General features: G+C 43.2%; 2 protein-coding genes across 3 annotated transcripts; both read left to right on the top strand.

Moving 5' to 3' along the window:
* Positions 1-1,594: 1,594 nt before the first annotated feature.
* tbl2 (transducin beta like 2) lies at positions 1,595-6,577 on the top strand. Its single transcript, XM_084028808.1, has 7 exons — positions 1,595-1,790; positions 2,972-3,093; positions 3,265-3,449; positions 3,814-3,965; positions 4,541-4,667; positions 5,678-5,830; positions 5,960-6,577. Exons 1-7 carry the CDS (start codon positions 1,664-1,666, stop codon positions 6,417-6,419), a joined length of 1,326 nt encoding a protein of 441 aa, XP_083884934.1. The 5' UTR covers positions 1,595-1,663; the 3' UTR covers positions 6,420-6,577.
* Positions 6,578-7,179: 602 nt separating this feature from the next.
* mybbp1a (MYB binding protein (P160) 1a) lies at positions 7,180-19,277 on the top strand. Of its 2 annotated transcripts, none has more exons than XM_084029171.1 (27): positions 7,180-7,359; positions 7,922-8,017; positions 8,135-8,218; positions 8,300-8,374; positions 8,575-8,682; positions 8,796-8,986; positions 9,155-9,322; positions 9,564-9,681; positions 9,778-10,067; positions 10,159-10,269; positions 10,354-10,479; positions 10,733-10,939; positions 11,206-11,314; positions 11,429-11,525; positions 12,057-12,217; positions 12,542-12,661; positions 12,953-13,120; positions 13,456-13,629; positions 13,843-14,000; positions 14,508-14,642; positions 15,274-15,364; positions 15,971-16,102; positions 16,185-16,253; positions 16,368-16,481; positions 17,643-17,744; positions 17,838-17,962; positions 18,875-19,277. In XM_084029171.1, the coding sequence occupies exons 1-27, from the start codon at positions 7,183-7,185 to the stop codon at positions 19,236-19,238; spliced, it is 3,870 nt and encodes a 1,289-aa protein (XP_083885297.1). In that variant the 5' UTR covers positions 7,180-7,182; the 3' UTR covers positions 19,239-19,277. The 2 variants fall into 2 exon arrangements, with proteins under 2 accessions (XP_083885297.1, XP_083885298.1); XM_084029172.1 differs by having other exon boundaries at positions 12,063-12,217.
* Positions 19,278-20,422: the final 1,145 nt, after the last annotated feature.

Genomic DNA, 20,422 nt, shown 5'->3' on the forward strand with positions numbered 1-20,422 from the left:
AACTTAAAGAAAGATAAACATTTCTCCAGAAATCCAACTATTATGTTTTGTTTTTTGAGCAGCTTATTGCATTGTCTGGGCAACGGGGACCTTTTAACTACACACAGAAATATCTGTTTATTTTAGTACTCCGCACACATGAACCGTTTGAATATTATTAAGTTAGTCACTTTTCCATTGTCAATAGATTACATGCTTGGAATTGCTATGTACTCTGGATTTGGGACCGAACATGTATCATTTTTGTTTTGTTTTATCTTTTATTATCTTTTTACAAATGTATACCGTGTATCATTTCTAACACACTTTGACATTAATGGTATTTTTGGGAAACAAACAAGATAACTGCTTGTGTTAACAGGTCTAGCAAGTGTATATTTTAAAGTAGAGGCAAGGCACGTTTATTTAGCATGTCTCAGCAACAAGGCAATTAAACGCACTTCAAGACATCAAAATCATCGATACAAAGTGGAAAAGAAACACATTATAAAAAAACATCCACATTCAATTAAAAACGTGTTTAGGAACCAAGAGAATTGAACATTTAAGAATAAAATTAGATAAATATAAAATACAAACAGAAAGTGCAGTGTTTGAACTGAGAGTTGAGGCAGACCTGCAGATATCTGGTAGTTTGTTCCTGATGTATGATGGATAAAAAACTGAACGCTGCTTCCTCGTGTTTAGCTTTGACTCGGGGGACAGAAAGCAGACCGGATGAGCTGAGAGCTCCTGGATGAGTCATATGTTGCAGAAGATTCTAAATAGACCAACATCAATTCATTGACAGACAGGAAGCCAGTGTAAAGATCTCAGAACTGGAGTGATGTGATCCACTTTCTTGATCTTAGCGGGGACTCGAGCAGCTCTGAATCAGCTGCAGCTGTGCAATGGATTTTTTAAAGGGAGGCCCCTGAAGACACATTAGTGGAGTCTATTGAAGATAAATGTAAATGAGTTGGTTTTTCTAAATCCTGCTGAGACAAATCTCTTAACCCTTGATTTGTTCTTAAAGTGATAGTAGGCTGACTTTGTAATCGTATTCATGTGGAAGGTCTGAGTCCATGACTACACCAAGATCTCTGATGGTGTTTTCCATAATCTAGGCCAGTGGAAACATATAGATGTTAAACAGGAGACTCCAGAATGGAGGATAGGATATGTACATGTAACTAAAAAATATGGGGGGTAATATCCCTTATCCCTTGCAGTATTAAATGCACACGAGTGCGATAGACCTGCAAGTGTTAATAGATCAGTCGATTGGCCCTAAAATCAATTCGCACAAACCTAACTAATTATTAATTTGTCTTATTTTTCAAGCAAAAAGGCACAACTACTGGTCCCAGCGGGCCAATTCAGAGCATTTGATGTCTTTCTTTGTCATTTATGACATTTGAAATAATCATCAGATTAACTGATGGAAATAACAGTTGCCTGTTTGAAATAAATCTGTTTGATTTCTTTGTTTTATTGGCGGATTAGAGAGAGATTCGTGAGCGGCGGCAATGCACCCGGAAGCTGTTGGTTAACCGCCATTAAAATCCAAAGACGAAGAAGAAGAAGAACAAGTGGAAATTGGACGCATGCGCAGTACCCCCAGTTGCGAGTCGTAGCCAAGTAGACGTTAGCAGTGCAAAGTACGTGGCAAAGAAAACTAGATATGGAAGTAGCCGCGCTGTTCGCCCTGACGCTGTTACTGGGAGCGCTGGTTATTCTGGTCGCCATAGCGGTGGGAAGACGGAAAGAAGAGATACGAGAGGAAATAGAGCAGGCAGCGGAGTTTGCCGGTAAGAGACGCACTCACGTTAGCTAACGTAACTCTATCCCTAAGCAGTGAGTCACCACAAACTGTCACTATGGTCTTTAACACACACGTTCATTCATTCATAGAGTCTGAACGCGAGTGCAACGTCATCGGCTCGTTCACGCCGACTTTAGGAGCAACTTTGAGCGACTGTCACCGGTCGTTAGCCAATGGATGAAGGTTACACTGATGGACCAGTGGGGTGACGGCTTTCTGTCAAGTCCATTGACTTTTAATTATGCATCAATAGATGAAAATGTAATTAATTACCTCCCATTGCACATTTAATGCACAGTGCAGCCTATAACAAGCTGGAGTCAACTAACTGCCAACGTGTTGCTTGAGCTGAGCTATTCTTCAACATTAGATGAAGTTTACTCTACAATTAGCACTGTTGGAACTGGATGAGGGGGTTTCAAATTAGCATATAATGGACTGACAAATGACAGTTTAAAGATCTAAAGTCTAATCACTGAGTAGTGCAGAAGGCCCAAAGAAAAGGTAGGGATCTAGAGCACAGTTGAACTGCTGTGTTTCATTAGGGTAGGGTCACTTGTGCTTTTATTTGGACTGGAAAACAAAATTCATATTCCATGTTCCAACAGTATTCTCACTGGTTATGCAACACTGAGTAGACAATCATTTAATTCCTTTTTTTTCCTTTGCAGACCAAACTATTTTCAAATGTAAATGATGAATTTGGTCTTTGAATTATACATTTATAGTTTTTTTTATCGGTTAAAATGGTTATTTTTTAAAGAAAGAAGAACCTTCACAAACCTGCTCATTCCTTCCTCATTCATTCGTTGCCTTCAATGTACTTACAGCTCCAAGAACAATATAAAAGCTAGACATGGAAGAACAAGGACAACAAAGCTAAACAAATATGTATGTTATGTATTACACACACAACAACAATGATGTATAATCTTCACATATAAGTCATACTTTTTCTGTAACATCAGTTTATTTAGAATTTGCAAAAGTGCGGAACTGAGTTTTAAAGTGTGCAGCAAAATGATTTAAATGCTACGTCCATCCCCTATTGTGTGTTGTCCTGTGTCGGAGACTTTCCACAACAGTGACCAAAAGTACCACAAGACTTTAGTTAGTCGTCTTATATTCAAATGTTATTGAGTCTCCCTCCCTGTGTTTGTCTCTCAGCTGAAGGCAGCGTTGCAAAGGGCCCTGCATCCAAGAAACCAAAGCAGGAGAAGCAGCGCAGCCGGAAGGAAAAAGCTTTGCAGCACACATTCAGTCATCCGCTGTTAGCGGCCTCACTGAAGGTAAACTGGAGCACACACTGACACTGTAAAAACACACACACACACACACACACACACACACTGTAAGAGATTTTTAAACATTTCCATCTTCAACAGGAACAAATGATATCCCTGCAGGCTCCTTCTCCAAGTCATTACTTTCAAGCATGTGTGTGTTCGTGTACTTTTCAGAGCCACAGTGCCAATGTGACGTGCCTGGATTTCAGCAGTAACGGGAAGTACTTGGCGTCATGCGCTGAAGACCGCACCGTCCGCATCTGGAGCACCAAAGACTTCCTGGACAGGGAACACAAGTGTCTGAGGGCCAATGTGGATTTGGATGACGCCAAGCTAGTCCGCTTCAGCCCCGACTCCAGGTCTCCCCTTTTCTCTCCTTTCAACTTTCACACTTACCCTAATCATGAGCTACACACCTAAACTTGACCAAGACTAGCTGGAACCCTTAAACCAGGTCCAACGCCAAGTAGCACTGATGGATGAAGGAAAAAGGTTTAACTGCAACTGTGTTTGTGCTGTCCTCCTGTCCTTTTTTAAGTGGTTAATTCTTACTTACTCCTGACCAACTTCTCTGAATCAGGATGTTGTGTGTCTGCCTATAATCTTTAAACGCAGACTGTGTTTTAATATGTAATATATCTAACCAGAGCAGCATTCTGCACTTAAAACAGGCATGTAATAATCCCACCGCCTCCTTCACTGACTCTCCCCTTATTACTGCAGGGCATTCATCACCTGGTTGGCTAACGGAGATACCATCCGGATCTTCAAAATGATCAAAAAGGAGGACGGCACTTTGACCTTCAAAGCTGCTCCTGAGGACTTCCCACAGAAACACAAGGCCGCCATCCTTAACATCGGCATTGCTGAGACAGGTACACACCAAATGTCTTAAAGGAATAGTTCGGGGTTTCTTGACTGTAGATAATACACTGAATTCAGATAATTACCTCATACAACGTCACTTCAAAAAATACACACTAAGTCACGAATAGATTCATAGATTTTGTTTGTATTATTATAGTATGTTTAAAGTAAGGATGAAGTATAATAAATATAATTTTTTTTATTTGCAATGTATCCATTCATATGACTGGAAAACAACAGGTGTTTGTTTTTAGTATTTCTGTCACTCATTCGCTAACTCTCAGCTCATTTGCACACTTGACTAGGCAGCCAGCTGACAACTTGGATTTGTTTTTAACAAACAAAATGTGTGACCCTCGTACTATTATTGAGAAATTAAATTTTAGTTGTGGCACCCAGAGGCTGTACACAATCAGCAACAAGAGTAACGAGATGTTTATGACTGAGAGCCTGTCTGCCAAAGTCCCAAGGTGACCCTAGTTTCACTCAAAATATCTTTAAATGTTAGTAGTTTGTCACCAGTCTGAAAGATGTGTAATGTGTAAAAATAAATAAGGGCTGAGCCTGTATTTTGTCTCCACAGGGAAGTTCATCATGAGCGCCTCCACCGACACCAGCATCCACATCTGGGACCTGAAAGGAGACGTGCTGGCTTCTATCATCACTAACCAGATAACCAATTCTTATGCTGCCGTCTCCCCGTGTGGCAGGTCAGTCCCACTCCACCGTCGCTGGGAATGAAAACGGCCTACAAAGTGTTTCTTTTTAAGGCATTTTAGCTTTTCCCCTCTTCAAGTATCATGTAGAAAAGATCATATTATTTAGCTTGACATGTTTACATATTTTCATGTTTGAATTCTGTGACGTTAATGAACTTTTACCCAATATATACATTACCTTCAGAGAGTACAGAACAATGATTTACTTTCTTTACATTTTGTTTCACTTTTAAACATTTATTTTTTGGAGCATCGCGGTCGGTCTACACGCGATGCCACTTTCAACGTGATTCATGAACATTTTCAGCCTTTTTATGGAGTTCGAGAACAGTTCGGATTTAAATTTTGTGTACATGGGATAAACAAAGTAAAACTCTCTCTCTACTGACGGATTTGAGCTTCTCCAAATCAATCTTGATGCTTAACGGGATCTCTTTCATATCTGCTGCTCATAATTCCCGACTTGTTGATTTACTTTCTGAATGAGTTGTGTTTTTTACGCACAACAAAACTTGTTGCCATAGCAGTGTCCAATGTAGAGGAGAGAATGGGTGCAGACCAAAATTAGCAACGTGTTAAACAAGGCAAGGGGCTGCATTGATATTGTTTCAGGTGCTGGTGAGAAATATGATCTGGGAAAGGCAGTTTGAGGATTAACTAGATGCCAAAATACTGCACGAGGAAAGATTTTACAACTCTTTGAAGATGTTACTGGTCAGAAGTTGAGCCAGGTTACATCCCTCTTTTTTTTTATTGGTGCCAACACAATAGTCTCAGCTAATGTCGACCTGAACATGACCTCAGCATGTGCTATCATAATTGTTCCTCCACCAAAACAGGGGTTAGTTACAGTCCAGGCCACTTCTGCTACTCCTGTGTTGAGCAGCTTAATGGTACTACTTTTTAAACAGATAACAGCATTTTTATTTGTTGAGAAAAACAAACAATGAAATCCTGTGTGACTCATGGTGATGTAATTGTGTTCCTCTCTTTGCTCACAGGTTTGTAGCGTCATGTGGCTTCACTCCTGATGTGAAGGTGTGGGAGGTTTGCTTCGGGAAGGGAGGAGAGTTCAAAGAGGTGGTGCGAGCTTTTGACCTGAAGGGCCACTCTGCAGGAGTTCACGCGTTCGCCTTTAACAATGACTCTCGCAGGTAAGGATGACCTTTCCTGATAACGATACAAAGCCAAAGACAATAATAGCATGCTTATTAAGGAGTCTCTTTCCTCGGCATCTCTTGTTTTCAACACGTGATTGCTCTTTCTTTTCCATCCCTTATCAGGATGGTGACTGTCTCTAAAGACGGTACGTGGAAACTGTGGAACACGGATGTGGAGTACAAAAAGCAGCAGGACCCTTACCTTCTGAAGACAGTCCCCTGCGCGTCATCTGATGGTAGCCGGGTGGCCTTGTCTCCAGACGGACGGGTGGTGGCCATCAGTGACGGCTGCAACGTGGCTATGTACAGCGCCGCCAGCGGCCAGCTGGAGGAGGAGCTGTCCGGCGTCCACAGCGAGGAGATCACCGACATTAGATTTGACATTAATGGGCGCTTCTTGGTGTGTAGCGGTGACAAGGCTATCCGAGTGTTTCACAACGCACCTGGCTACAGGGCAGCCATCATGGACATGCAGGACATGCTGAAGAAGGCCCAGAACGAGGCCATGAAGCAGAGACTACAGCAGCAGATCAGAGATGCTCAGAGCACCCTGGACGCTGTGCTGGCTTCCCCCGTGGACTGATAGCGGCCCCAGAAAATCCACTCTCATTGTACAGTGTCTGACTCTGGCTGCTAATCTTTGTTGCAACCTCAATCACTCTCTGCCACTAACTGATCTGCTCCAGGAATAATGGAGTTTGCATGTAGTTTTAATAAAGAACATCTTTTTATGGAACAATACAGATCTTTTTGTTCTGTTTTATGTCCTTAAGCTGTTTTTATATTTTCCTTCTGTAGCTTCAATTTAAAGTCTGACTCCACTCGGGAAGATTAGTTTTTCTCATTGTTCCTTCTCTTTGATGTTTGAGCTTTATTTTTCCAGTATATTCCCATTAGGATTTAAAATCTATTTTACAAGGGAGTCCTGGCTAAGATTGCCACATAAACCTTTTGCATAAAATAAACCTATAACAGACTTAATCAAACAGACAATGATATAACATTCAACAAAATGTATGATATTTATCATATAAAAACAAAAAAGGTGTTTTCCATCCTTTGGGTGAACTGACCCTTTAAATAAAACTAATAACCCGCCTGTGCCACCTAGAGGCTTTAATAATCTAAGTCTGACATGACATTTTCATTATCATTCAAAATTATAACAAAATGCTGCTCCAGCTTTTGTTAAAATCCGTTTTTCTGTTTTGTATTGTCACACGGACTGAATAAAGTTTTTGGCGAGGGAAAAAAAAAGTGGTTGACCCGGAAGCAGTCGGCGCGCGGTGCGACGCACGTGTTTTCCTGCTGCAGTAACACGCACCGCGGCTGTGGTGGTGTAGGAGATGTCTGTAGAGATGGTGGAGCTCCCCGTGACAGCACCGGAGCCGGTCCGGCCGGCCGGGATCCTGCAACAGAACCGCGTCTTCCTCGACTTCTTCTGGGACTTGGCCAAACCGGACCAGGAGGTCCGGCTCAAGGCTGTGGAGGACCTGATCCAGTACCTGAAAACCAACAACAAGGTGAGGCAGATCACTGCCATTGAGTAAAGTTAGGACACTAACAGTAAGCGGTAGTAGTACTTAAAGGTAGTAATTCCACGTTAAAGTATGATCATTCTCTCAGAGGTGTTATGGAGTGGAAGTATAAAGTATCATGAAATACAAATACTCAAGTACCTCATATACAGAACTTGAGTAAATGTACAAAACTACAACATACATGTAAGTAAGAGAAGGGGGGGGTCTCATTATGCAGAATAGATATGTATTATATAAACAACATACTTCATATTGTAGCTGGTTGAAGTGAAGCTTATTTATTTACTGCGTTTCCTACTCTGGGGTTGTTAAATGTATCACAAGGCGTCATATTTTACCAGCTCATTTCCACCTTTTGTATGTAAAATTACATTTATTATAAAGGAACATTAATTGGAAATATTTCAGTATGTCAAAGTTGTACTTGAGTACAATAAGTTGGATGATGTCATAACTTAACTAAAGCATATTGTCACTAGTGTGCCCACAATGAAAAGGGGCTGTTCTGCATGCTTCATGGCGTGTTGCTGTCTGTGTACTGCAGGCAGATGAGTTGGATTACAGCTTTAAAAGGCTGGTGGACGGACTGGCTCACACACGAGAGGCTGCGAGACCAGGATTCAGTCTGGCTCTGGGGCAGGTGAGAGGAGACGACTTCTGAAACCCAACACACTGAATGATGGCTGACAGTTTGAGTTATTTAGGGGTTTTTTTTGGTGCTCATGATGTGCATTTATGTATGTATTCTGTTTCTCAGGTCCTAAGTGCATTTGAAGACGTCTCTTTGCAGAGTATACTGGACAGGATCAAAGAAAAGCACAATTTGCAGACGGTGAAAAAGGTGAGTGTTTTATTGTTTTCTCATTCAGCACCAAAAGCTTCATGAATGGGCTCTTAATGAACATTCTTTTCTTTTCTTTAGAAACTTTTAAGAAATGCTATGTTTGGGAACTTGTTTGGCGTCCTCGCCCTTCATCAGTCCAGCCGCATCTCTAAAGTAAGTAGTCGAACCACAATCCATCTTTAAAAGGATAGGTTCTGATTCTTGTGGTGGCGTTTTTTCAAAAGAGTGAAATCATGCTTGAACCAAAAAAATGTGTGTTTTGTGACACAAAATGAACACGAATCCATCTCCAGCTGCAGACTGTGTGTGTGAAGGTTGTTGTGGTCTCTGAGGTTTTGTCTTGTGGTCTACAGGAGCCACAGGTGGTGCTGGGATGCGTACAGCTCCTGCAGAGCCTCAGCCCACACAGGCAGCACGTAAAGGACCTGCCTACTAAGACCATGATGGACATCCTGAATGAGGTGACAACTGCTGCTGAGTCACGTGTCACTGCAGGCCTGATTCTTTCATTTATGGAAATTGAAAAAAACCCACCCATCCATTTATTTTCTGAAACGGATGTGCTGTCGTTCAGGTCCCAGAGGAGGTGTTTGAGGAGGTCCTGCTGAGTGCCCTGCAAACTGACCTGGCATCAGCCTTTAACACTCCGGAGCAGCTGCAGCTGCTGCTGGTGGCGCTACGGCGCTTCCCACAAACACTCAAACCCAAGAAACTCAAGAAGCTGCTGGGCTCCTCGACTATTATCAATGCTGACAACATCCCCAAGTAAGAACGCTGAGCCCTTTAATCCGGTTTTCTCACCAAAGACACATTTAGCTGCACACAGCTAATAATTAGTGTGTCAAAGTCAATAAGTATCTATCAAATGAAATGACAGCTGGATACATACACTACCGCAGTATGAACATCTTTAAAAATGTTTGTTTTTGGCAGGTTGACGGAGGTGCTGAAGATGGCGGCCCGCTCGGTGAAGAAGGAGACCGTCCTTCCAGCGGTGGTCCTGGACCTCCTGAAGCTCTCCCTGAAGGAGGACAGCTTCCAGCTCTTCTGGAATAACGCCATCATCAACGGCTTGTTAAAGGAGCAGGCGGGACCAGCTCAGTGAGTCCTCGCGGGTAGACCGGCCCTCGTAGAGGGACTGCAACCAGGGATCCTAACATCCAGAGCTGACGTACCATAAATTATTAGTGTTAGCCGGGACTTTTCATTTACCTCAACAGCTGAGAGAACCTGTAGCTCCGCTTTACCTTTTCATGACTGTATATTATATATCATATTGTTCGGTCTTAGCTTCAGGACTTTCTGCTAACATGTCCCCTGGTGTTGTCCTGTTTGTGTCCAGCTACCTGAGCTTCCGCCTGCTGGGCAGCGCCCTGCCTCTTCTGTCAGCAGCCCAGCTGAAGGAGGTGTTGTCTGGAGAGGTGATGATGCTGTATGGGGAGCATGTGGTGTCTGCTCAGGTCAGTAGCCTCGCCGAGTTCACAGAGACAAAATAATGTTTGGATATCTGGGGGTGAACATATAACCAACTGTGTGCCTTTTATCTCATCCATCAGAAAGCAGACCGCTTCAAGCTGGCCCCGGAGATGGACGCCTACGTGTCGGACTTCTTGCAGGGCTGTCAGGACGCCGACAAACAGCTGGCGGTGATGGTGGGCTTCTCCTCACTGACGAACCAGGGCTACCCTGTGGTGCCGTCCGTGTGGAGGGTGGTGCAGCACCTTCAGCCTGCATCTCTGCAGCACTACGTGGACTGGCTGAAGACCATGTTCCTGCAGCCTCAGATGGACAAGCTGATGGACTTCAGCACTCGCAAGCAGAAGGACAATAAGGGCGGAAAGGAACAGTGAGTTCATCCGGCCGTCGTGTTGTTAAGCAGCATCCTTATCTGTCTGGAAACTGAGTGAATGTAACGGTTGATTTTTTTACTTCTGCAGGAGCGAGACCCCCATATGCCGCCTGAGGAAGTGGATCATTTCTCGCCTCTCCTCCATAATTGACAACCACCAAGTGAAGAAGCAGGAGGATCTCATCATGGATGTGGCCAAGTGAGACCTGATCTGTAGTTGAGCAATGTCAAAGTCTGTTTTTGATGAAGAGAAGGTCTTAAGCTGGTGGTGTTTCTTTTGCAGGTTTGTCTTTTTCCACGCGTTCTTCAGCGCCAAGAAGGCCTCGGCCGACATCCAAGAGACGACGGGGAAGCTGTCTGTCCCACTGGACGATAAAACCAGAGCAGTGCTCGTCAATTCTTTCTTTGGGTGAGAAATGAAATCTTCTCCTTTGTTCCGAGGCAGCCAGTTTACCCCTCTCAGCCTTTATTAAATCATACAGCACTAAAATGTTCTCTGGTGTCGCAAAACCTTTTAAGAATTATGAGACTGCAAATCCACCACATGTGATGAATCATAACAAAAAGCCAGATACGGGATGAAAAACAGCAGAAGGCTCATTCAGGTGTCTCGTCGTGTCCCCGCTGCATCACTGACTTCCTGTCTGTCCTCCCTCCTCCAGACTCCTCCTGTCCATGCACCACCTGCCTCTGGCGGACCTCACCGCCGAAGCTGCCGCAGTCAATCAAAAGCGTTCGCTGGGCGTCACAGCCGACGGCACCATGTGGATCTACCACCTGGTCCAGTACGCCCAAGTGCTGCTCAGCCAGCCAAAACTCGCCGTGAGCAGCCAGCCCTTCAGCCCGGAGCAGACACAGGCCTGGGACAGGTAGGACAACAGGACTTCCTCTCTGCCCATAGAGCAGGACAAGATAACAGGAGACAGCTTTATTCATGATTTTCTTCCAAAGGGGTCACAATATTGCAGCCCTACAGGTTTAAAGGATCATTTAGTCTATTTAAACTTCGAAAGTCTAATAACACTGAATTCATAGTCATTCCTGCTGCTGTTACAGGTTAAACCAGTGTATCTGTGCGTCCCAACAAGATGTGAATGTGTTGGATAGCTCTGGCTCTACATGTGTGTTCCCGCAGCATGCTGGAGTCGGTGGCGAACCTGAAGAAGAAAGCAAAGAAGGGTCCGACTGCAGAGAGCGGCGCGTTTCAGCAGCTCTTCCTGTTGGTGGGCATGCACCTCTTTAAGGTACAGCATACTACCAGAGCTGTTATTTGTAGTAATACTGTTGTTAAAGCAGCCTGAATGGTGTACTGTAGTTGAATTACCAAGCAATAAAACACAAAAACTCTCTCCTGAAAGGCTCCAGAGGAACTGCTGGACATCATGAAGGACTTGCAGAGCTGCGTGGACAAAGCTCAGGAGAAGAAGGCCAAGAAGAAGAAGAAGAAGAAACAAGGTGAGACCTCATGCACGATGATGAAGCAACAGTCTCTGACACCTTAGTCACTTTCAGCACACTGTTTTGGTTTAACGGCTCAGAGCTTTACTCATTCTCGCTGCTCTGCTCAGCTTGTTTCTCGACTCGGCAGGCAGCTGCTTTCAGCAAAAAAAAGACCAGCTGTGCTATATCTGCCCAGAATACAAACTGACAAAGTTGGTGACTAGCTGGTGGAGCAACATAGTGGAGAATTTAGAGCCAGAAATGTTCTCCGGGAGAAATGGAGCAAAGAGGAGAGTAAATATTGGACACAATGAACCAAAATGGATCTGCTGGATGTGTAAATAGTTTAGAAGTTGAGGATATGTAAGATGTTGTCTTTGCAGCGGGGCTAGAGAAAGTATGAGATCCTTTACTGAAGTAAAAGTACTCATACTACCCTGTGAGAATACTCGGTTACAAATAAAAAGTACTTCAGTATGAGTGTGTTAGTATAATCCATCTATCCAGTCACAATGCTGCTTTAAAGTGTGTTTTCTCTGGGTGCAGCCACAGAGCAGGAGGAGGAGCCCGAGTGGGTGGAGGTGATGGTGGACATCCTGTTGTCCCTGCTGTCCCAGCCGAGCCGACACATCAGACAAGTCTGCAGAACGGTCTTCTCCTCCATCTGCCCCCATGTCACTGCGACGGCCCTCACCGCCATCTTGGATGTGAGTACGACACGCAAGTCGATTTCGACAGCTGGCGTCAGTGAAGACCGTTTTATATTCCTATAAAATGATGTTGTATCAGTAAACAATCAGCCCAATCACAAGGTGATATTACTTAGTTTTTCTGGAGTTTGCTCAGTTGTGCGTTCAGTAAAGAGCGTAGCGTTGGCAGGTCTCTTGTATGAACAGACCGTGGACAGATGGATGCATTCCCTGTTTGCCCAGATAAAACAAATGAGTAATCTTTAATTGCACTCAGTGATTCTGGTTGTGTGTGTTGCACTGGAAGCCTTTAAAGTGATGGCTATGATGTGTGTTGTGCAGGTCCTGGACCCCGAGAAGGATGAAGAGGACGACGGCGCTGTGGTCATCACTGATGACAACAAAACCAAGAAAAAGAACCCAAATGAGGAAGATGACGAGGAAGACGATGAGGAGATGAAGGTCAGTTCATCTCTTGTTTATTCACGTGTAACGTGTGCTGCTACGTGTCTCGACCAGGACTCCCATGAAAATGAGGTTATTTAATCTCTATCGGACCCAACCAGGTTAAATAACCTTAAAAATAATAGTTTTTTTATTTTGTCATGTAATCAATAACAGCATCTGATGTATTGGATTTTAACTTTTATTTACTAATTCCACTTAATAAGTGCTTCTTGATTGTTACACTTGGATTTTTGTACTACTTTTAGAAGAAAAATGTGCTAAAACGTGTGCTTATGGCTCTGCCAGGATGACGGATCGGATGATGACTCTGATGAAGATGATGAAGCAATGGACGAGGAGGATGATGATGATGATGATGATGACGACGACGATGAGGGGGAGTTGGAAGAAGGAGAGGTGGACCAAAATTTCCGTGTGGAGCTGATGAAGGTCCTGCAGAAGCAGAATGCTCTGGTGGGTTTCCAGGCCTTGTATCTGCGATGAGATACATTAGCCACATGTGTTAGCCACGTAGCTTAGCTCAACCTAGCACATGTGTGTCTAGCACCAGCTTATGTTTTATTTTTCAGTATTTGGCCTGTATGAAATGTTGTCTTAGAGTAGCATGTCACGAGATGAGTACCATTTCCAGCAGCTCTGCTTAAATACGTTTTATTGTTTAATATTGTAACGCTGCTACATTAATACAGTTATGCCCTTGTCTCTTATCTAGAGGCGTTTTACATGAGGTAAACATGGATGTTAGATCCCAGTTCACGTTAAAGTCCTCCGTCCTGTCTTATATTCAGGGCACAGAGGAAGACGGCAGCAGTGATGAAGATCTGGATGATGAAGCCATGATGGAGCTGGATAAAGGCCTGTCGGCGCTGTTCTCTGAGCAGAAGAAAAAGACCCAGGCCAAGAAGGATGAAAAGACAAAAAAACAGAAGGAGAAGACGCTGGTCCGAGACTTTAAGATCAAGGTAACGCATCCAGGATTTGTGGATCTGGTCTCACCAAGAGTCGGATAAGAAGTAATATGGGTTTCATCTTTGTAAACGGTACCAGGATGTATTTAGCTTAGCTCAACTTAACAAACGACAAGAACCAGAGTTAAACTGCTAGCCTAGCTTCATCAAAAGTGACAACATCTCACCAACCACCATGCTGTGTCTCTCTTACTTTGCTTGTTGCAGGTGTTGGACCTGGTTGAGGTGTTCGTCTCCCGGCAGGCCGGCAGTCCGCTTGTTCTGGGTTTGGTGGAGCCTCTGCTCACCATCATCGACAGAGGAATGAGCTCCGACAGCGACCAGCAGGAGCAGGACTTCCTCCGCCGAGCTGCAGACATCTTCAGGTAACATGCCTGCAATCTGACCTGATCAGCATTCATATCTATACAAGCCATGTGTTTAGGACTGAACTGTTAGAACACAACATTGTTTACAATAGCAGAACGTCTTTCATGGATCTAGCCTCTTAATGTTGCTCTCAAAGTGCAGGAGATTGATGCATAGAACTTTAAAAATTAGACTAAATGTTGATCTGTGATGTCAAATTTGGTGTTTTGTTTATCTTGAATTTTCAAAGTAAAAGCTCCTGTTCATTTGCTATATTGTTTTAGCCTAAAATACGACACGTGAAGTCTGAAAATGTTCACTAAAGCCCAAAATATGAACAAAGAACTTGGAAAATGGAACAGAAATGAACAAATGTTAAGATGGCAACATCGCCGGCAGATATATTTAATTTTAAAAGGCACAAGTCCCTAAGCTGATGGCTTAAAGTGAATTGATTCTCACTTTAAGTGATGCATACCTCTCCTTTTGTGTGATTTTTATTTTTTATTTATTTTTTTTTTCAGGAACCAACTGTGCAGGTCCAAGGTTTACTGCAAGACCGTCAGTGACAGACAGGGGGAGCTCCACGACCTGCTGGACAAACTGATGACCAAATCCCAGAACCTGTCAGACTCCTCGGTCTGCCTCTACTATTTCAGGTACAGCTTATTATTTTATTATGGAGCTCAATAATAATAATGATGCCAAACCTCCACACTTGACTAAAGACCAGTTGAGGAGTCTTTTTGATGTGGAGAATATAGGCCATTGATCCAGAAAAATATAATAGGATTTATAGGGTATGACACACACACAGTCTCAGTACAAGACATGTGAATTGGGAATATAAAGAATAAAAGATGGAATATATGATGATATGCCGTTGAATGTTATATAAGGGTTTGGAAATGTTCTTACTTGTGTTATATTTTAGCCAATCATTTATTTAAAACACGCTGCACATGCTTGGATAAACATCCCAACTCCAGATCCACATACCGGCTTATTTTGAGCCTTCTGGCTGCATCACTCGGTCTTCACGGGCAGATTGAGTTTGCTTATTTGTCCTGTGCCTGCGGGTGTTCAAGCTGTCTACCGTCGAAACGTTTGTATTCAGCTGTTATATTGACTATTAACTGTTTTATATAAATACAACCTCACAGCATGAAAGACCATTACAAAAATAGAATAGCGTGAAAAGTAGTGTTTTCCGAGGTCAACGATGCAATCTCGTGGTCCATTTGTGCCTCCAGTGTTTTGTATTTTGCTGATGTTGAACTGTCCTTGCAGTGCGTCTCTGTACGTAGTGAAAGTGCTGCGAGGAGCGCCACCTGCTGAGGCCAAAGAGGAACAGGCTGCCGAAGGAGCTGCAGCAAGTAACGTATGTTAACACACATTTTCAGCCTGTTTTCACTCATTCATCGCTTGATCTAACTCGTCTAAACCTTTGCTAGGGTTGATGCTGTGTTGAGGTCACTGGACAATATTTTTAGTTTAACATCTCTCTTATGTCCAGATTTGCATCAGAAAAATTCCTGGTCTGTTTGAGTACTTTACTGGGTCATGAAGTGGGTCAGTCCTGGATAACTTGTCCCCCTTTTGGCCAGAGTATACTCACTTTCTTGTTGGTTTCAATAAGCGATGCATCAATTGTGCTTTTTTTTTAGTTCCAGCTTCGTAAACATAATATAGTATTTTGTGGTTTTTCTAAGTGATGATAAACTGAATATACACAAAATGAGAAATTTGAAGAAGTCGCCTTAATTGTTAGTTGCAGCCCATATCTGCTGAAAAACAGATTCCAAAAGTTGTAGATGGAATCGGTAGATTTCATGGTCTGGGGAACATGGATGTTTCAATGAATTTTCCATGCCATTAGAAGAAAACAAAACCTTTTTCCTGCATGTTTTCCTCATGCAAGAAAGACTTGTTTCTATTCACACCCGTGTGGAAGGATATCCTATATGTTCTCACTCTTTGTATGCAGCTGCGTTTCATGGGCAATGCGGATGTGGATCGGATCTCTGCCGTCTTCAGAGATGCCCTGACCTCCTTCATGGGTAGGAGGAAGAGCCCTCTGACCACCCAGATGTTCACAGACCTGTTCACCAGGTTCCCCGTGAGTACAGCGACACATCTCAGAAGACGGTTCGTGTCTCCGCAGGCAGTAAATCATGCAACCTGTGTGTTTATATTTGCAGGTTTTGTGTGTGAAGCTGTTGGATACGATCATGCAACACATCACATCTTCAGTCAGAGTACACCAAAAGGTAAAGAGACCTTCCTCCCTCCATCTCAGCTGCTAGATTAGGCTCCGGGACCTTATTGTCCCCGAGGTGAAATTCGTTTTCACAGCACCGTGACATGGTTTTGTGTTTGTTTAGAGCCAAGCGTGTGTGTTGGTGTTGCGGGCGATGCAGAGCAGGGAGGTTCAGCAGCTGCTGAGCGGTGCTCCTTGGACAGAGCTCTGCACAAAGGTCGCAGGTCACCTGGTGGAGGTAGGTCGACTCTGGGTTCCATCACAGTCCTGGGTTCCATCACGGGGTTAACTCTGAACTGAGATGCATTTATACAGCATACAAACTCTCTACTGGCTGGTTTTATTTTTTGTCTTATGATCGTTTGGAATATGATGCATTGCTGTAGAATGAAATCCCCAACATTATATAAAGGAGTTTAAATTGCAGGACTTCTAGCTGTGTCCCATTACATTCCTTCTAAAATGCAAATAAAATGCATAAAAAAAGACAAATTCCCGTTGAAATAAATGAAAAAAAATAAATACACAAGATTACGTAAGTTTAAAACATAATATTATTGTATAATATTATGTTTTTAGCTTCTCTCCAACTCTTTCTCCACCCCTGTAATTTCCTCATGGTATCTGCTGCTGAAGTATCGGTTTATTACCAGCGCTCTCATTTTCCCCAATTGAAATTCTACAAACCTCCTGAGCTGATTAAGTCATTTATCTACGTGTAATATAGCACGACATAACTGCAAATCAATTCTTCACTTTAAGTGGAGACGTTTATGCAACAACATCCTTTAGGCTCGTGTGAATGTTAATGATATTGTTGTGGAAGGTTTATGAAATTGCATCGTGCCGTGATAAACGATGACTATAGCTGCACTCGCTGACCTCTGTGTGGCCGCAGGACAGCTGAGGCGTAAACACGTGTTTTTATGTGCTTCTACCACTCTTCACCGAACCACCATCACCTCCGTGTCGCCCGGTTACCTGTGAGACAAAAACAGATCTGCCAAACACCATAATTCCTCTATGGGGTTTTGATTTGTTTCCACTCCCTAAAACGTATTGCTAATAAGATGCATCATCAGTCCTCGTTTTCTGAGCTCCTCTACTTTCTCAAGCTTTGTTTTAGTTGCAGTGTTTCAAAAAGAATGCAGGATAACAACTTTAAATCTCTCATCTTACAATTATAATACATATACAAATATTGAGTAAATTGAAGCAGAATATTTTGGTAGATAAAAAACATGATCAATAATTACATCTATCTTTTTTTATTGACTTCTCACCCGAGAAACAATCCAATGCACCGCTAGATACTAATTTTACTATGTATGTTTATGAATGAAGCTTCAAACTATTCATATCTATCTAACGGTCTAAGCCCAGCGTCTTCTCCTCTCAGAGTCTTCAGCAGGTCGGTCCAACTGAGAGCAAGGTGGTGAAGGAGACGGTGGTGAAAACCCTGGAGCTGTGTCAGTTCCTGGTCAAGCACGTTCACCAGCAGGTAGGTTGTGGGCTGCGAGTGTGAGATTGATGAGAGGGGGAACCACTGATGTCCAGACTCAAGCCTCTGCTTCTGCTGCCTGTCACTGTGTAGAAGCTGTCTGTGGACCTGGAGCCCCTGAAGAAGGTCCTGGAGACCATGACCACCACCATCGCTTTCAAGAAGACCGGCAAGCTAGAGGACAACTACTGGGCCGTGGTGAAGCACTTTGGAGTCGTGTGAGTTATTGAGCTCCAGAGCCGATTCTCATGCAGTGTGTTTGTATGCACATAAAACACCAAATTAGTGGGAATAAAAATAAATACTCATGATACATGCAGTAGGTCAGTAGCTAGAGTTCCTTCCTACCTCCCTACAGGATGTTGGTACCAACGCTCACTTATTTAAACATGCATTAGTGATGACGGCTGTAAAGAGATCTGCTCGGCAGACCGTCAAAATCATTCCATAAGACTGAAACTGAAAAGTCTGCACACTGGGACTTGAGCAAAACTATTCAAGGCCACAGTTGGCACACCGAGGACGGGCTCAGTCTGGAGCATCCATGCATTAAATCATATTTCTCACACAAGTCACTTTGTCTTAACTTGTATTCCTGAGACGTGATTCGGGTGCTGCCTCTCTCTCTCTCTCTCTCTCTCTCTCTCTCTCTCTCTCTCTCTCTCTCTCTCTCTCTCTCTCTCTCTCTCTCTGTCTCTGTCTCTGTGTCTCTCTCTCTCTCTCTCTCTCTCTCTCTCTCTCTCTCTCTCTCTCTCTCTCTCTCTCTCTCTCTCTGTGTTTGTGTGTGTGTGGTGTGTGTGTCCCCGTGTTGTCAGTTTTAGTTGTTAATCAGTTTGAATTGAATTATTTGTAATAAGGACACTTCTCTGTGTGCTCTGCTGTCATAGACATACTGTCATGATTATATTATGTATACATAACCCAGTTATGTACATACATGATGGCCCATGACATTGAAGACATCTAGCTAGGAAGTCAGGCTTCTTTAAATGGCTTGTTTTCACTTAAAGTCTCAAATCTTCAGCTTCAGCACGTCATATTTCTTCCCACAGGGCTCATGTTTCACACGTCATGTTTTTTAATATATATGTGAGCCATCCTATTGACCTTGCATGTGTTCACGTTCCCAGGAAACCAAAGGTTGAAAAGACGAAACCGGACAAGGAGGCCAACAAACAGCAGGTTCTAAAGAAGAAGAAAGGCTTTCTGCCAGAAACAAAGAAGCGAAAAAAGCGCAACATACCTATTTTAGAGCCGGCGGCGGCAGCAGCAGCGGCGGAGAACACGACCTTCACAGAGAGACCGGGAGCAGACAAAGGACAAGCCAGAAAGAAACATGACAAGAAAGCAAAACGGAAGCTAACGGCCGACGGCGCGGCGGCTTCTCAGCCCAACCAGGCCAAGAAGAGCAAGACGGCACAGTCTGAGAACAAGACGGCCAAGAAGAAGAAGAATAAACCCAAACAGAAGAAAGAGGGAGGACGGCAAATGTAAAGTGGACGCTGCTATTTAAATGTTGATTTCCTTTTTAAAGAGGCCGTGTTTTCATCTGTTCATTTTTCTACCTACTCAGCTTCCAGCTCAGTGTTGACAATATGTTGGTATGTTTCAATACGATATATTATTACACACGTGGAATAGTCAAGATATCTGTGAAACAGGAGTTAAGATGGAGTATTTTTCTAATGTGTGACTGCTATTGATTACAAACAACAATAAATTAACTCATCTGACAGGAAATCCATCACAACTCTGTTCCCATTTAAGAACGGTTCTATCAGCTTCGTTATGGAACATTAATAAGAACAAATAAGAACAAAACTAGGTGAGCGTTGTCCAGTTCGTCGTCATAGCAACACTTTTAATATACCCCCAAAATTCCCAAATGTTTTCTAAAAATATCGTATTTAATCTCCAGATTGTCTCCAAATCTCGTGAATTCCCAAGAAACCTCTCAGTCACTTTAAACGTGGCTTAAATATTTTAAGATGTTTTCAGCTACTACAAAGATAAAACACAGAGTTTATTACTAACATAGAAAAACCAAGGGAACATATTAATTATTGACCGCAGTCTCCACTAACTCCTGAGGGAAATATTTGACTGGCTGCTTACCGTAATCCTCCACTATGCTCACCCGCTAGTCTCTGACTGTCTGCTGTTTGCAGCTGAGCAGGTCGTGCACGGTGGCTTTGCAGCCTTTTCTCTTAGAAACGGCGCCATGAGAGCGGTGGCACTGAACCAGGAAAGTAAAGTTGGGAGCTGAAACTCACTATAAATCTCTGTAAAGCCGAGGAGAGCTGCCGATTCAGCTGATCGTTCTCTGCAGCTCAGCATGAGCGACCCCGTTCACGTTGGCATTCTAAACATTATTATAGAAATATAGCGGCTTTAAAGTGATACCACTAGATAGAATGGATACGTCTTGTGGTGGTATTTCTTATTGCGAGCAAATTGTGTAAAAAGATCGAAAGCAACAATGTTGCTGTGACTTCCCTAATCAGTGCGCAGCTCTCAGAATAGTCACACCTCCGCTTTAGTTAGAATCAGGTTTCTATGCCTACCATACTTATTCTTTGTTACAGAACCAGCACTGAAAGATGTGGGAGGATGGCTGTCAGAATTCACTTTCCTTTGTTGCCCACAGAAATGTAACCGCATTACATAACATTCTCATT

This window comes from Eutrigla gurnardus, assembly GCF_963514095.1.
Source record: "Eutrigla gurnardus genome assembly, chromosome: 15".
NCBI classification, from domain to species: Eukaryota; Metazoa; Chordata; class Actinopteri; order Perciformes; family Triglidae; genus Eutrigla; species Eutrigla gurnardus.

Excerpts from the sequence above, each read along its gene's own strand:
- tbl2 (XM_084028808.1), top strand. The coding sequence starts at position 1,664 with ATGGAAGTAGCCGCGCTGTTCGCCCTGACGCTGTTACTGGGAGCGCTG. Across the intron at positions 4,668-5,677 it reads GCCGTCTCCCCGTGTGGCAG|GTTTGTAGCGTCATGTGGCT; the intron begins GTCAGTCCCACT and ends CTTTGCTCACAG. Across the intron at positions 5,831-5,959 it reads TTTAACAATGACTCTCGCAG|GATGGTGACTGTCTCTAAAG; the intron begins GTAAGGATGACC and ends ATCCCTTATCAG.
- mybbp1a (XM_084029171.1), top strand. The coding sequence starts at position 7,183 with ATGTCTGTAGAGATGGTGGAGCTCCCCGTGACAGCACCGGAGCCGGTC. Across the intron at positions 14,643-15,273 it reads GTCTGCCTCTACTATTTCAG|TGCGTCTCTGTACGTAGTGA; the intron begins GTACAGCTTATT and ends CTGTCCTTGCAG. Across the intron at positions 16,482-17,642 it reads TCGCAGGTCACCTGGTGGAG|AGTCTTCAGCAGGTCGGTCC; the intron begins GTAGGTCGACTC and ends TTCTCCTCTCAG.